Raw genomic sequence first — 17,036 nt, 5'->3', positions numbered from 1 at the left:
CAGATAGCGCAAACTTCGGCCTTGAAAGCAGAAGCGTGTTGTGGCAATCGAATACTTGTTTCCCAATTTTCCGTTACGGCACCCATACCCACGTGATCTTTTGTTTTAGAGCCATCAGTGTAATATTGGATGTTATTTTGATATTTGTCCTGAAGAGCATGGAATTCGTGTATAATGCGTTCGCGTGGAGTGTCTCTTTTTCTTAAATGTGTTAATGTCCAGTCGCACAACTGTGCGAAATCGTACCACGGGGCCAACAGTTGTGGTTTCTTGGCAACCTGGAGGACTTCGTGGGGGATGTCATAGTCCCGACAGTATTGCTCATACCGCAGGACAAGTGGCCTAATCATGTTCGGTTTATTTGTGTAGGGCAAGCGTGAGTTGCATTGTGTGAGGATGTTGTAGCATATGTGTTGCGGTGATGACTGAATTCTGAGTACGTAGGAAAAGGTGAGTAATGCTCTGCGCTGCTGTGAGGAGGGTTCATTACACTCCACGTATAAACTTTGAATAGGTGAAGTTCTGTAGGCACGACTTGCCAGTCGGAGTCCAAGGTTATGCACTGGATCAAGTCGTTGGATGTAGGAGTGTCTGGCTGAGCCGTAAACCACGGAGCCGTAGTCTAAAAAGCTTCGCACAAGAGACCGGTAAACACGTAAAAGGCACGTTCGGTCGGAACCCCAGTGCTTATGAGACAAAATTTTAAGGAAATTTAGAGCTTTATTTGCTTTAATCTTTAGTGCTTTTGTGTGAGTTAGGAAGTTCAGTTTGGTGTCAAAGGTTACTCCTAAAAACTTATGGTCTTGTTTCACCGGCAGTATGGTGTCGTTCAATTTTAGGACTGGATCGCTGTGTCGCCCTCGTTTCTGAGAGAACAAAACAGTAACTGTTTTCTGTGTGGAGAAACGGAAACCATTGTTGTTAGCCCATTGTGTAAGTTTATTTATTGTGAGTTGAAGCTGCCTTTCACAGGTTAGAAAATTTGAGGCGCGGCAAGCCACTTGGAGATCGTCTACGTATAAAGAGTGCATGAGAGATGACGGTATGATCTAATTAACTGAGTTCATTTTTACTATAAAGAGTGTCGTGCTGAGAACACAGCCTTGTGCAAGACCATTTTCTTGTTTAAATGTGTGAGATTGTACTGAGCCCAGACGTACCTGAAATGTTCTGTTAGACATAAAATCAGCTAGGCAGTTTAGCATTTTACCCCGGATGCCGAGGTCAGCCAGATCTCTCAAATTTACATATCTCCATGTGGCATCATAGGTTTTTTCTAAATCAAAGAAAATTGCAAGACAGTGTTGCTTGTGTAAAAATTCAAATCGAATTTCATGTTCTAGACGGACAAGATGGCCAGTTGTTGAACAACCCTTTTTATATCCACACTGGTGGGGGTCAATAAGGTTTCTTGATTCTAAAATAAATGAGAGTCCTATATATATAATGCTTTCATATGATTTTGCCAAACAGCTTGTGAGGGCAGTAGGTCTGTAGCTGCTTGCGGGTGTTGGGGATTTACCGGCTTTTAGAAATGGAACTACTATTGCCTTTATCCACTCTTCCACCATTATGCCAGATTCCCAGATTAAGTTAAAAAATTTAAGGAGAGTGTCTACAGATGCTTGGGATAGATGAGCCAGCACGGCATAGTGAATATGGCCGTGACCTGGCGCTGTATTTTTCCCTGCAGAAAGAACTCTGTTTATTTCTTGTTGTGTGAGGGGGGAATTGTACGGTTCATTTGATGCGCCAGTAGTCGGCAGCTTCTATATTTCAGCAGACTGTTTGTACTGTAAAAATTCGTTCGTATAATTCCCTGAACTGAATACATCGCGGAAATTTTCTCCAAGTATATCTGCTTGTTCTTGTATTGTTGTTTGTGTGTCTGGGCTTGTAAGTAACGGTATTGTGTAAGATGTGTAATCTCCCCGAAACTTTTTAACCTGTTCCCACATTCGTTTAGATGTGACTGAACTGTTTATTAAAGATACGTATTTTTTCCACGATGATTTTTCTGCCTGCCTTCTGATAAATTGTGCTTTGGCTTTGGCCTGCTTAAAGCGTAAGAGGTTGATATAGGTGGGGTGTCTTCGTAACATGCCCCAGGACCAATTTTGCAGCTTTTTTTACTTCTGTGCATTCAGGAGTCCACCAGGGGTAGATGTTTTTACGCAGAAGGCTCGATGTTTGTGGTATTGTCTTTTCTGCCGCTGAGATTATAACTTCAGTGATTTTTTTTATTAAGTTCATCACTACTAAGCTCTGGCGAAAAGACATTTTCCAGTTTCGCGTTCTCCATGAAAACCTGCCAGTCAGCGAGCTGTAATTTCCATCGGCGTGGTCTAGTTACTAGGGTTTGTGGTGATGATAGCAGTTTGATGAGTGCGGGTAATTGATCGCTACCATATGACGTGTCGAGAGCTTATCATCTAAGATCAGTAAAAATTGAGGGCGAACAAAAAGCTAAATCTAAACAACTAAAAGTGCGGGAAGTCGGTGAGAAGTAAGTTGGCGCACCTGAGTATAAAAGACAGATGTCATTTGATAGAATAAAATCTTCAACGAGTTGCCCTCTTTGGTCAGTTTTGACAGTGCCCCAAAGAGTACAATGAGTATTAAAATCTCCCACTAAGACAAATGCTTCCGGTAACTGATCTATTAGATTTTCTAAGTCTTCAATAGTAAAATGTGTGTGGGGTGGAATATATGGTGAGCAAATGGTGATGGTTTTCTAAGATAGAATGGTGACAGCTACGGCCTCTAAATCTGTATTTAGTTGGACATTTCGGGTAAGAGTGCCACCCTGCACGACTATAGCCACTCCACCTGAGAAAGAGCTGGAGCATTCGCGGTCCTTTCGGACAACGGTGAAGCCTCTAAGGAACTGACTGTGTTTGGGGCCTAAGTTTCTTTCCTGTAGGCAAAATGCGATTGGCGAAAAGTTATTTGTTATGTCTTTAATGTCACCTAAATTCCGAATCAGTCCACTACAATTCCGATGCACGATAAAAGCCATAGCGGCAGAATTGAGAACGTTAATTTACATTTATGTACTAAGTAACTGTAGGTGACATTTGTTAGTGGGAATGTACTATTGGAAGAACGGTAAATGTTCAGGTTACCGGTCCCTTTGTTCGCGTAGGTATTGTGAGCTTGTCTTTCTTAGTACCGATCCACAGAGTGCTGATGTTTTGGCGTCGATGACGCCGGAGTTTTGGTGTCGACACCCATAGCCTTCTCCGAGGCGCTGGATGATCGCGAAACAGGCGCTGAGACGCGCGTCTCAGGCCTGGGAGTTCGATTTAGCCTGGGGCCCTGTGGAACCCGGGCCTGCAGGCCCGTCTGTGATGATGATGATGAAGCAGCACTGGCTGCTGCCACCAAGGGGACGGATGGAGTTACTACTGGGCCAGTGACTGCGGTCCCTGTAGACTCCTGAGACCACTGCGGTGCTGCGCCCTGCCGCACCGCACTGGCGTAGGTTGTTTGAGGTAAGTGCGCTAGTTGCTTTCTTGCTTCATAGAAGGAAATCTCTTTCACTGTAAGTGCAATTATCTCTTTCTTCCAGCAGAGGCAAGATCGTGAATATGCTGGATGATCTCCTTTGCAGTTTGTACAGTGAGGAGCAGCATTGCAGTTCTCCGGCTGATGGTCATTGGCACTACACTTTGCACATGTCGATTTACCTCTGCATGATTGCGATGCATGTCCGAATCTCTGGCACTTGAAACACCGCCTCGGGTTTGGGATACACGGTCTTACGTTGATATTAAGACAGCCTGCATCAAGTCTATTAGGTACAATACTGGTACCAAAGGTAAGTATAACGTGTTTCGTCAGGATTTGTTCGTCATTTCTTCGAAGAGTTATTCTTTGAACTTTGATTACATTTTGTTCTTGGAAACCTTCCAGGAGTTCTTCATCGCTTAGGTTTAAGAAATCTTCTGATATTACACCCCTGCTTGTGTTGAGAGAATGGTGTGCTGAGATTGTGACTTTGATGTTACCGACACCAGCGAGATCAGCGAGCTTTTCGACTTGGTCTTTGGTTTTGAGTTCAAGGTCCCCACTTGACATCTTTGAAGCTTTGTATTGTTTTCCAATTTTTTATACTAGGCATGTTGCTTTTATGAATGGATATAGTTTTCTCATTGGCAGAGATCCTTCACTGTGTATCACATGGTAGCGCGGGAATGTTTCTACGCTGGTCTTTAAAGTGAAATCAAAAATTGCTTCGGTGCGCCTCTTTTGTTAGGAAGATCTGCAAGGGGGGGAATGCATTTTCCATGTCATTCTAAGAATATTCAGCAGCGATGGTAGCCACCCTCCACCGAGCCCGACAAGGGGACGCTACGAGGTTAGGAACATACCTGTAGACGTCAGCTGTACAACGCCGCTATAACGTAATATATGTACCTAAGGCTGGGTAGATACACACGGTTAACCCTTGCTGCCTGGAAAATTAGAAGTAAACTGAAGTGAGTAGAAGACAGGAAAGATTCAATGTGAGAGAGAAAGAAGAAGTGTGGAGAGGGGTGTGCTGGAATGTATTTCTCTGCGGCTGAAAGCACGCTCCCGCCGGGCGCGCCGAGTCATTGCGCCTGACGCATGTATGGAACCACGTGTCACTGACGTCACGCTGGTTCTACTTAAACGGCTGTGGAAATAAAGACGGGGCTCTTTCCCCTTGCTGGCGTTTTGGACTACAGTCGTCTCCTGTCTCTCGTCGATCACGCACTGATAGCGGCGGCGCCGATACGACATGGTGTCACAAGTTATGCGATCCACCCACTTTTGAAAAGCGATTGAAAAGAGCATCGGGACGTCGTCAGAAAGGGAGGCTGCAATGGCCACTGCATCGCCACCGGGTCTTCAGCAGCCGCCACCGCTAGACTTCGACACTACCTCAGAGTGGCCGGCGTGGATACTGCACTTCAACGACTATCGCTATGCGTCGGGCCTGAATGAGCGCCCGAAAGAGGCACAAGTACGCACTCTGCTTTATACCATGGGTCGACAAGCAAGGGACATATTCGCCACCTTCAATTTTTCTGCAGAAGATTCGAAGAAATTTGAGCTGGTCAAAAAGAAGTTCGACGACTACTTCATCAAATAGAGCAACGTTGTCAGCGAAACCGCTGGCTTTCACAAGCGGCACCAGATGCCTGGCGAGTCAATTGACCAGTTTATGACTGCTTTACACGTCTTGGCAGACAAATGCGACTTCGGAGAATTCAAGCAGCGCCTCATCAGGGACCGGTTCGTCGTGGGCCTGCGGGATGAAAAACTTTCCGAGTCGCTCCAAATGGATCCCAAGCTGTCTCTCGCAACAGCTCTGGCGAGGGCCCGCCTAAAAGAGACCGTTCAGCAGCAGCAAGAAGAACTTCGAAACTGCAACGAGGTCCACGAATACGCACCGTACAAGCCATGTGAGGACGTCAATGTCGACGCAGTGGGCTACCGCAGGAAACCGCAACGCAGCAAGGAAACCCGGCCGACATCAGCTCGTTCCGAGGGATCGTGCATCTTCTGCGGAGGCAACTCGCACCCAAGGACAGCCTGCCCAGCGAGAGGCCAGAGGTGCTTCAACTGCGGCTTAAAGGGACACTTCCGCAAGGCGTGCCTCGAAGGGACTTCTCGAGGCTACCAGCGAAAGGTACAAGTGTCATCTGTACAGAAGGACGATGGGGAGGTTTTTTTGGGCATCTGTAAAGGGAGGAGGGTGAGAGGGAGAAGGTATACAGGCCAGGTGACTATAACATATTACAGTGAGCTATACACACGTAGTCCAATACTCAGGTTATACATTATGCACGCACTACGCGCACGACTAACGCGTCCACTCACTTCTTGTGCAAGCAAATCTCTCACATACTAATTTAGACCACAGATGTCCTAAAGACGAGCGTCTAAGCCCGTCTCACATAAATTTCCACGCCAAAGGACACAAGGTCGACGTACTTGGTGTTTCGAATTTCTTTATGATTAAATGTTGACGATATTTCTCTGTTCTGTCACTTTCTTCTTCTCTTTTATGTTGAGTATTTGATCATGTCATACCTTTCTCGTCTCGTAAATCGCGCGCAATGACGCCTACTTTACATTCTTTTGCGTCAACATTTGTTTGACCCTTTCTCGCTTTGGCCACGAGGCTAGGTGGACTTATCGCGGAAGTTGCGCTTCCTATGGTTCAATGTGGGTAATTATCGACTATATTAGTGCAAATTACGGACGTACCGCCAATTTTAGCTTACTTTGCGACTAATTCTCTTTTCCTGCGAGCACAGCCCAAGCCGGCTTCTGGACACGGTTGTTTCGATCGCCCGAGCGCTACTTAGTTCAAGCGAAATCTCCTCATTTCACAAAAATGTTTCGTGAGGTGGCTTTGCCTCCATATGTCAGTATCAACAGCGGTGCATCCTTTAGAGGGGTATAGTGCAGTATTTCTAATTTACGACTCTTTTGGCGCTACATACGTCCCTATCGTAATATTTCTAGCCATTCTAAGACAATTGTCTCTTATCGTGGGCGGAGCCGGAATCGCCTTCCAGACATTTCGTCGCGCCAGCCATGATTAGTCCAAGTGAACTGTCCCCATTTCACAAAAGGGTGCCGCATGGCGGCGTTGCCTCAATCCTTTTATATGCACGGCAGCGCCCACTTTACAGGTGCATAATGCAATGTGGTTGATCTTTAGTTGTGCTGGTTACACCTGTACCGTTCCTTTCATTTAAGCTGCCACTAACTCTCGCTCTTCCTCTTGTTGAGACCGGCATTTTCATACTTCTTGCTACTCTCTTCAGCCCTTCAAAGGCACGAAAGGGCTGTTGTTTTCTTCAGAGGAGGTCACGAGATACCCAGATCCCAGATAGGCACAAACCGTGTGAAGTCGGAGAAAATCTTGTCATGAAAAGTTAGCGGTGATATTATTGCGCGTTCAGTATTGTCAATGCACCTCTGTGAGCCTAAATCTGCCCCCAAAAGGGGCGCCAGCCCAGGCAGTCTACCGCAACCTTGAATTTTCGGCGCTCAGCGGCATAGTGGGGGAACACACTAAGTATGGGGTATACTGTATCTGGAGTGTGACACACGTAGCTGCAAATCTTTTGTTTCAATCAAGTTTTGCCAATTTATTTGCTAGTGCAGTCAGCAGCGGAATATGTTGCAGTCATGTTGGAAGAGAACCCGAACGGGAAATTTCTTGAGAAACCATTACCAATCTGTTCGAGAAAAGTTCAACATTGTGTCATTGTTGCTGTAATCGTATCAGATCGGGCGACTTCTCGTACTTCTATTGGCCGCAAGATCGAGCCGAGTCGCCACCTGGGAGACACTGGCTACACTACGATACTGTGGATCATCGTGGATGCCGCGTCGCTTTGGCTGCTACTCGCTACTTCTTTACTTGTGCGCGTACGGCGCATGTATGCTTTAAAAGCTGCATGTTTCGTGATTGTACCACAGTCGTAAATGGTCTTATGCCTAGTTTCACCACGTGGAGAGTCATTTTTCTTCACGCCGTAGCCTTTGCGCTGCATTCGAGCGCTCGAGGTTTGTCGCTGCGCCCTCTGTTCGTCACAATCATTAAAATTGTACAGCCACATCGTTATTTAAGGACTTTTGAGGAAAAAAATGCTTAACGTCGTTTCAAATAAATCAAGTTCCTGTAATAACTAAACATACTGATTTAGAGATTCCTTGCCGCAACGTGCTGATGCCACAATCTTTGTGATATCATGAAACATGAACACGGAGACGTGAGATCACAAAGCAGTAGGAAATAAAATGTTAAGCGCTGATATGATCTTGCAGGATCGTATTGCTGGGAGGCACATGATCGCATGACCTTCGCTAAGTGGTTACGGTACGAAACTTAACTGTTCCGCACGATGTCCTTTTACGATCTCTATATTCCGTGGCGCAGAAATAATAATGCTTGAGAAGTGAATTTTCAAGGGTTGGTACTTTATATACTACCAAAGACAAACGTAAATGGAGCGTTACAAAGATCATTATGCGTTATGTTGCAGTCACGAGACAGAGGACGTCGTAAAATTGAATTACATGAGGCTAATATAATGAACACTTCCGCGCGGTGTTGTTAGCTTCACCGAAGGTCAGGGATATTTTTTTAGCAAACAAATCAAACAACGCATTATAGTCGCCACCTAAAATAATAAAAAAGCTTTCGCATCATTCTCATGTACGTAATGATTATTCAAAAACATCCTTGATGATAAAACACACCGTATCTAATGCTACCGCGTAAAAAAATTAATAAATAAAAATGTTTGTGTAGCCTCATGGTGATCGTGCCACATCACAATGAGCCTGATAATTTTGCACAGTGTAGCACTAACTTAATACTTTGTGCTTGGCAGAGAAAAGAACAAGCAAAAGTAAAGTTGGATTTTACGTGGCAAAACCACCGTCTGATTACGAGGGATACCGTAGTCGGGAGACCCTTATGTTAGGAGTACCTCAATCTACGTAGACGGGTGTTTTCGCATTTCACCACCATCGAAATGCGGTCGCCGTGGCTTGGCTTCAATCTTGCGGCCACGTTCTTAGTAGCCTAACACCATAGCCACTAAGCAACCACGACGAGTGCAAAAGGCAATTTTGTATGCCTACATGTGGGGAAGTAGAGTCGCAAAAAATTGCTCATTCGACAGCCATTTCAGAGAAATGCAGGCATTTTTATAACCAGTGCGTTGAGAAGAGAATGGTCAGAATGCAAGCCGATCACGAAAATAAAGTATACCATGGATGTACCAAACAAACTGCGTTTTGCGCTCCGTTCACGTATAGTAGCAGTTTCCCGTGTGTTTAGTGCAAAAATGTAGCATTGGACTACATGTGTTTCACACAAAAAAAACAAATCTGCTGAAATTAGCCACAGCGAAGCGCGGCCATGTACATTTCAATGTGTGCAGCCGACAGTGCATCCACACTCTAGGGACGAACGCGCTGCCACCTATATCCTGGTCTGTCGGCAACTTGAGCGAAGCGCGCGGCGTAATTACCTTGAGAGGGGTCACGTGGCTCACCACATTAATCTCCCGGGCTCGCTCAAGTGTGCGCAAGGTTGTCTTACTTTTACAGTGCCCATTGTCTGCACGCAGTGATACAGACCGATTGTCGCCGATTATGTGCCGTCGTGAAAGATACTGCTTGTGTTCAGGTCTTTCATTGTGTTTAGGTCCAGCGGTGCATCGTTTGCGTTTTGGAGTTAGCAGTGTGCATGCAGTAACTGATGTTGCTTCTACAGTGTGTTTGGAGCTTGGTGAAATTCTCTTCGGCAAAGCGCCGAGGGAAACACTTAAATATAGAAAGAAGGCGGAATTTGTTTGGAGCGCTGAGAAATGAACAAGTGGGGCGCAAGTTTACGTAATTGCAATATCTCTCAATAGCAAATATCATTTGAGTAGCCTCTGAACTTTGTTTGTTTTGTCATTTGGCTTCTCTGGGGTTTCTTTCTAAACGGTTTATCAGCTTGCATTTGGGTCAAGTATTTCCTCATGCGCTCATAACCACGAGACCTTATAGAATTCTCTGCACAGTTTCTCGGATCCTTTGCCTCGTTTGTACAAGCACGGCTTGCATGAAAACGTGTCTAAGCAAGACTAATAAATGTGGCCGACGAAGCAAAGCACATCGTCTCTCCTTAGTACCTATGCAAAGTCAAGATTTCTAGGGTAAGAGAGGGTATTATCACCAATATGAAGTGCCCACAGGCATTAAATCCCCCACCAGAAGGTCCCCACATTTATCTGTGGGGACGTTTCCCTGTCGGGAAAACGCGAGAAACAAGCTCTCGTGACAAAATCGGCGCACCGGCCTCGGGCAAACACTAGAACAGAGCGGCCTCTCGGTGGGTGGGGATTCGTAACGGCAACATGCGACCGCGTCGGTGAACAGATGTCGACGGTGAAGACAGGAAACGCAAGCGCGCCGAGGCTGTGTGCTTTCTCGGGGCAAGCGTCATTCCTTTCTTTAGATCACTATCATCATGAAGGTGCCGACTCGTGTTTATCCAAGAAGTACGCGCCAGCCACGACAAGAAGACGGCAGTAGTTCGCGAAGCCTGTCTCACAAGGAGCTGTTAAGTAAAATTGTTGGCCGCCTGGTCCATATGTGTGTTTCGTATCGTGCCTACAAGGAGCAACAAGACGTCCAGCAACGCTTGTCGTTGATAATGAAAGACAGTTGGCCAACGCGGATGCGTGGCTGTCGACACTTCTCAACAATAGAATGGACATGTCCTACCTTGACCGACGGCCGCCGGAACTCGATGGGGTGCATGGAAGCTGCGCTGGGAATCAGATACGAATAAAACGTGAATTAGGTTAATTATAAACTTTGAAAAGGGACAGAATAGAGACGAAGGATCAGCATTTATTCATCTAATCATTTGAGCAACCATGAACGTCGACATCTCCCTTCTTAGCCTCGATACTTTTTCTATTCAGGTTGTAAAGTACGTTCGATTAAGAAAACTTTGACGAATATAAAGCATTTCATGACCGTTTGTACGACTCACGTAACATTGTTCTATTCTTAAAATATTTGGTAAAGAACTGCTTTTATCGCCGGAGTAATTTGGAAGCTTTCTAATGGTGATGCAAATAAGGGACTGGTAGTAAAGCTCGGCCACATTAGTGAAAGGGCAAAACTCGATGTTCGTGTTTGGATGTACCGTTGTGGGGAAAGAAAGGCGCATTTACGCTGGGAGGGCGAAGCACTGATTGCGATTGTGAATTAGTAGATAGCTGTACAAACTAAGGATATTGGTATTATCAGGCCTATAAACATGTAAATATTCGCTTACTAACTAAATTAACAATAATATGATGCGTAAGCGTGACTCAACGAGGTCGTAGAAAGAAACAGTCACACGGAGACAGCACTGTCTGTGTGTCTGCTGCTTTCTACGTCCTTGTTCGGTGGCGCTTGCACATTTTGTCATGGATTCAAACTAACTAGCCCATCAACGTGTTTTAAGTGAATTAACCAGCGTGGTGTCATACGCACACAGGTAAGCATGAACACTCGTCGCTCGATGACAACGGAAACTGCCTGCTAAAACGCTGGAGTTAGGAACCGCGCAATTGACGTCCGTGCACATATCGCTTCAACGCGTACGAAACGTAAAAAGCACAGCGCATGCGTAGCTACCAACACTACGCGCACTCTGCAAATATTGCAGATAGCTTTCACGAGGAGGCGCGCGCGGGCGCGCAGCACAGCCACGTCGCCGACCGCTTTCAAGAAACAGCAGCGCCGGCAACGGTGTCCCTACGGCTTCCGCCAAAGGCGTCTGTCTATCACAGCGTCCGCGATTCGCGTGGCCAACGCTTTAGTAGATGCCGCGGTCGTCTCCACTCCGTACGGAGCGGTGGCCGACGAGCACATCGAGGCTTTAATCGAGGCGCCGTAGCAGCTGCCAGAGAAGACCGCCCCTCCTCCCTCGCCTCACTGCCCACTTTGGGTGCCAGAGGAGAGGGCACGCATCCGGGCCCCGTTTCTCGCTCGAGCAAGCGAGATTGGTTTGGGTTCGCCACCTCATCCTTACACGCTTTCAGTCATATGGAACCTCACGGCGACGGCAGAAATCCGCCTGGAGTATCTACATAATTGCTATCGCAATAATAAGCCCTTTTCCAGCTGCCATTCCACTTTCAGCGAGCACAAAGCAAAAATTTCTGACCAAATATACACGCGCACAACTTTCTGTGGCAATGAAGGGAAAGCTACGGGGGCGGAGCTCCTGCACATGTGTTACCGCACCAAATAGTCCGGCAGCGTTGACCGTGCTTTTGGTTGCTTGGAAGAGAAGCTGAATCGACGCAGCTTCCACGTGCGCCGGTTTCGCGTTTGCCGGACGTGACAAAATAAAGCCGCAAAATAAGCAAGCGTTTAACCTCTTTTGTGTGTTCTGCCTTATTTAACTGTTGCTAATAACGAGATTATGTTTTCTGTTCTCCAGCCTGAGCTAACGTTGATTAAAAGCGGGCTCTCTTCAGAAGCACTCTAACTTGAGTGCGCTTTGCCTCCGTGGCTTTCACTTCATAGCCACAAAAATTGTCCGCGATCATTTTTCATGGAATCATTTGGGGAGCCAGACACGTCGTCGTTACCGTCCTCAGCATTGATGCTTATCTGATCATTTCCTTTTTTTATGCCGCTGTTGTGAATGCATTAGATTATAAGGTCTCGGTCGAGTACAATGTGTTTCACGGCAGTTCATATCGCTCCCTAAACATTCTTTCGTCCTAAAAATACTTTGTACCAAATTGCCTTTATGCCAGAGTAATCGGAAGGTAGTTAATTTTGTCGTAATGAAGAGGTACCACTTATGTTCAGGTCCATTTGCAGTATGATCTGGATCTTTATGTTAGTGGCGTTTATTGTCGCAGGGGCCCCAAGGGGCCAAAGTGTGCCATGGCTATTATAAGAAACTGTCATTGCTGAATAAAGATCATCGAGAAGTAAAGGAAATACGGCGGCAGAGAGGCCTAAAATAGTTTTGTTAAGTGTGTAAGTATATTCTTAATAAAACAAGACAATGATACATGACATGTGCTATGCAGAAGTGTTGTGCTAAGTGATATATTTAAGTACGTCGCACAAGTAGCAGTACTGCCTCACCAATGCCTTTAAGCACAAGAGCCCGGAGGCATGCGCCATATACGTCGCTACTATAGCAGCATCGGCCCTTCGCGAGTGGATGTACTACAAATATTGTGAGCTTATAACAAGCAATAAGTTCACCTCTCGTAAAAAAAGTTAAAACAGATTTAGTATCAAAGATTAGTTCCCCTCGAAGAAACATTACTGGATAAAGAGAAATGTGGCGTCGGTATGCTTATAGGAAAGTACGTTCTTTCGTTCAGGTTCTGCTTCCCAACACTCCACCAAGACATGGAGAATGGTCAGCCTCTCCCCCCACCTACAACAGAATGAAGGTTCACTACCAGTCAGCAGGGAAGAATGAGGACGGTATGCGTGTCCTATTCTCAGTCGATAGAACACGACATCAGTTTATCGCGCGTTCCTTACTGAAGCCCGATTTCGTACGTGCCTCTTAATTACAAAACCTGCAAGATGCAATGATTGGCTATAGCACTGATACCTCGCCAGACCTCTTAAAATACAACGGCCTGGAGGCATCTGCTATAATTATTGCTATCGCAGTGGCATCTATCGAGAGAGGAAGCGCTACGAATGTGTGGGACTAATAACATGTAGTACAATATCATTCAAGAAACCGAGGACAGCTTTGGGGTTAAAATACGGTTCTTTGCTAAGATAGCCGAGCGAAGAGGCACGTAATAGCGCTAGGCAAGAGGAAAATGATTATTTTTTCAGTTTCAGCTTCCCGGCACTCCAGCAGAACGTGGAGGAAGGTCAGCCTCTAACCACATCTGCCTTAGATCCGAGCTTTATTTCAAGCAAGCAGAAAATGATGGGTGCCGAATGCGTGCCCTATTCTGAAACGACAGAATATGACATCTGTTCGGCGTGATTTTGTTGCGGATTTTGTTGCAGCTTATCATTTGTTTCCGCGTCCCACAAGTGTTACCGATGGTTTCGCAGTTTCCTTCGTAAGAAAGGCCTCAGACCTGTGACAAGGACAGCAGCAGTAGGATTAACTGCTTGCGATGCAATTGACCTGGCCATCTGGTGCGCTAGAACATTACCCTCGATGCCCCTATGGCCAGGCACCCAGCATGAAATTACATGCTGGTTAGATATGTGCGCTTTACACAAGACGGAATACAGCTCATTAAGACGGGATTCTTGTGCTTACAGACTGATGTCAAGGCTTCAGCAGCGCTTAGGGAGCCTGCATGTATAATTGCTTTTTGCAGCTTTGATTTCCTTATTTGCTTCAGAGCCGACAATAGGGCATAGGCCTCAGCCGTAACGACACTTGTTTCCGGATGCAGTACATCAGATTCTGATAAGGATGGGCCGATGGCTGCAGAGGACATCCCGGCATGCGACTTCGATGCGTCTGTGTAGAACTCTGCGCTCCTTAAAAGGAGGCTTTAGCTCGGGGGTTCCTGTCTAAATACATGGCAAAGGAGAAATGGTTTTTTTTTTTGGTAACCACGGCACCATATTTGATGAGGTTTGTTTCAATTAAAACAAAAAGCTAACATCTAGTGACTGTTAGTAGCGAATTTTTAAGTTAGGGTGTCAATTCTTTTATTGTAGATTGTTGAAAATCGTAAATTTTCATAAACTGAAATTATTAACTTTACAACGTTACCTCAGCAAGAAAAATAACATCAGAATTCTGTAAACTGCCACTAACACTACATATAAAACGGACAAATTTCATGCATTCTTCATGGCTCTTACATGCACCGCTATTAAGTTAGCAGGAATATTTCAAAAACTTTGCAAACTGCGTAGCAAATTACGCAACATATAGAATAATGCATTAGATATGTGCGCTTTGGTTGTTGTATCGGAAGCATTTTACCCAACAGCGATATCTGTTCTGGTTGTTCTAGTAAAGAAATTTTTTTTAGGTTAACAATTTCCCGCAATTAAAAAAATCAGGCTCTAAGTAATGCACCCGCTTCGACAGTCGCTAGAACGTAATGTTCACTCGGAAAAACACCGAAAGTAGTTAAAATCAGCCAAGGGGTTTTCTCAGAAAAGCATTTCTGAGCTTTAGAAGTAATTAAAATTGGCGTAATCGGAATTACGCGCGAGCTAAACTGAGGTGAATGACCTCTTGCGTTTGATGGAAGGACACCTCGTTTCATGTCCCGCCTACGGAGGCTCTTCTCACTGAATTGAAATCGAATAGCAGAGGTGCATTTGGCCCAGTGACAGGCATCTCGACAAGGCTGGATTATGCGAGTCTGAAGGCCTATATTGTAAAGGAACCTTCTTTTTTTGCTCTTTGCTTTCTCCCAACTTTAAATATAAATTGTGGGGTTTGACGTGCCAAAACCACTTTCTGATTAGGAGGCACGCCGTAGTGGAGGACTCCGGAAATTTCGACCACATGGGGTTCTTTAACGTGCACCTAAATCTAAGCGCACGGGTGTTTTCGCATTTCGCCCCCATCGAAATGTGGCCGCCGTGGCCGGGATTCGATCCCGCGACCTCATGCTCAGCAGCCTAACACCATAGCCACTGAGCAACCACGGCGGGTCTCCCAACTTTACCTCAGCTCAGTAATCTGGCTGAGTAAAGTAGGTTCAGTTCGGAAACACTGCAGTCATAGATTGTGACTAGGTGAACCGATCCTTATGCACTGTAAAGGAATTAACGTAATTTGCATCGCGCCAAATCATGGAATCACTGAAACGTCACAGCAACCACACGACTCACGCCCTTAACATATAATGCTAACTATTAAACGTGGTTACCTCTGTCTCTCTGCAGGTATACCGGGATTTTGTCGCTTGATGTCCACAATCAGCTGCGATGGTTAATGTTAAAGTATTTTTCAATGGCGCACTCACTCTGCCTCCTCAATCGGCAACGCTGAGGACAAGAGCGCCGAAACAACTTCCATCGAGTAGACTAGCGACATGTAGGAACCGGTCGGGTAGTCTCGCGCAAGGAAAGCCCAACGTTTCAATATAGCACAACTGATGTCGAATATATATGCCGATACTGATTTCACGAACCATGGCCGCCTTGCTGCTGGTCCTCGGTTCAAGCACTGGAACTTGTTCAGCGTCACAGCAGACTCCAGTAGCAGGTTGCCCGACAGTCGTCGGTCAGTGCGGCCGAGGCAGCCGCCATGATTCGAAACGCTGTCAGGAGCTTTCGAGACATGGACGCCTTCATGCGAATGGCCGACGTCGTTACGCCCCGCGTCGTCTGCCACTCTCGCGAGGATTTCCGTCTGCAATTGGACAGCCGGAAGGAGGATTGCGTGTTAGTCGTGATGCGAGACCTGAGGCTCGAATACATCAAAGTACCGTTACTCAACCGTCCACCTCGTGATACGCTGTTGGCGTGACCATCTACCACTCTGCGAGAAGCCAATCAGCCGGGTCTGATTACGGTTACGTTCATTACTGAGCCCTTTTTCTTTTTTATAAATTTAAAACCGATGTCGGTCACTGATAACTACCACTACGGTAAGGTTCCAGTAATATGAACTGAAACACTCCCCACCCATAAAGGTAAAACATCACTATTTGTGCTCACGATTACTTTTCTTCCCTTGTATTCATGAAACTTACTGAGAAGTGTTCCAGAAAATATTTTTTCGCTAGTTTTCAAGAAAACTTTCTCATTATATTTTCCGGAAACTCTCGACGTGGTTCGACTGTACTGGTAGATACCCATACTTATCCACAAGCTACGCATATTACGAACCTTAAGCAGGTGCTGCAATTTTCGGGGAACGAGCAAAATTGACGACCACGTTTACTGTAACACGGATTAAATAGGAAACCAGATTTTTGCTTCGGTGATTCGTTCCCTTTTCTAAAACTTCCTTTCCCTTGCGCGCTTTCGCAGGGTTGATTCGCCGTGTTCGGTGTCTTGAGACATCGGGTTGCCCATCAATTCAGCATCTCCTTGAAATATGCTAGGCTCCCGGTTTCCTGATATGTTGGTTTGCTGCTTGCCAAGCGACAGAGCTTAAAGGCGTTGGTGTTGTGTTCGATCTTCGCAGAAGGGCAAATTTTACTTGAGCGTTGAATGTGTATTTGTGGGAATGCTGCGTGAGCGTCTTGTTATTGTTTCGCCCTATAGTTGCTACAGTTCAGGTAATGTCGATTTTTTCACTCGTTCATCTTCATTCAGGCGTATCGAACCATTAAAATGGTCATTTAAAATCTATTCTGCCTGTCACCATAAGCTGACGTGTTACTATGATACAGCGAGAGCCACATAATGGGCGAAGGACAACTTACAGAAAGAAAAGTAGTCCACACATTTGCTCGTTGCTCTTTTTGTCCTTCAAGAAAGTTTTGACGCCGACAGCGGTCAGTGGAGCAAGTTCGAAGCGGCCTGCTGTGAGGCTTCGCGGTTGCTTTGTGAACCAG

General features: G+C 45.8%; 1 protein-coding gene across 1 annotated transcript; it reads left to right on the top strand.

The window, feature by feature from the left end:
- The first annotated feature begins 5,164 nt into the window (after positions 1–5,164).
- LOC142591550 (uncharacterized) lies at positions 5,165–15,438 on the top strand. Its single transcript, XM_075703866.1, has 2 exons — positions 5,165–5,659; positions 15,415–15,438. Exons 1-2 carry the CDS (start codon positions 5,165–5,167, stop codon positions 15,436–15,438), a joined length of 519 nt encoding a protein of 172 aa, XP_075559981.1.
- The last annotated feature ends 1,598 nt before the right edge of the window (positions 15,439–17,036 follow it).

This window comes from Dermacentor variabilis, chromosome 8 (genome assembly GCF_050947875.1).
Source record: "Dermacentor variabilis isolate Ectoservices chromosome 8, ASM5094787v1, whole genome shotgun sequence".
NCBI classification, from domain to species: Eukaryota; Metazoa; Arthropoda; class Arachnida; order Ixodida; family Ixodidae; genus Dermacentor; species Dermacentor variabilis.
The sequence above is the reverse complement of the archived record's forward strand: the minus strand, read 5'-3'. Positions and strand labels throughout refer to the sequence as shown.

Coding starts and splice junctions, on each gene's coding strand:
- LOC142591550 (XM_075703866.1), top strand. CDS start 5,165: ATGCCTGGCGAGTCAATTGACCAGTTTATGACTGCTTTACACGTCTTG. Junction 5,660..15,414: donor CTCGAGGCTACCAGCGAAAG/GTACAAGTGTCA, acceptor GTCTCTCTGCAG/GTATACCGGGATTTTGTCGC.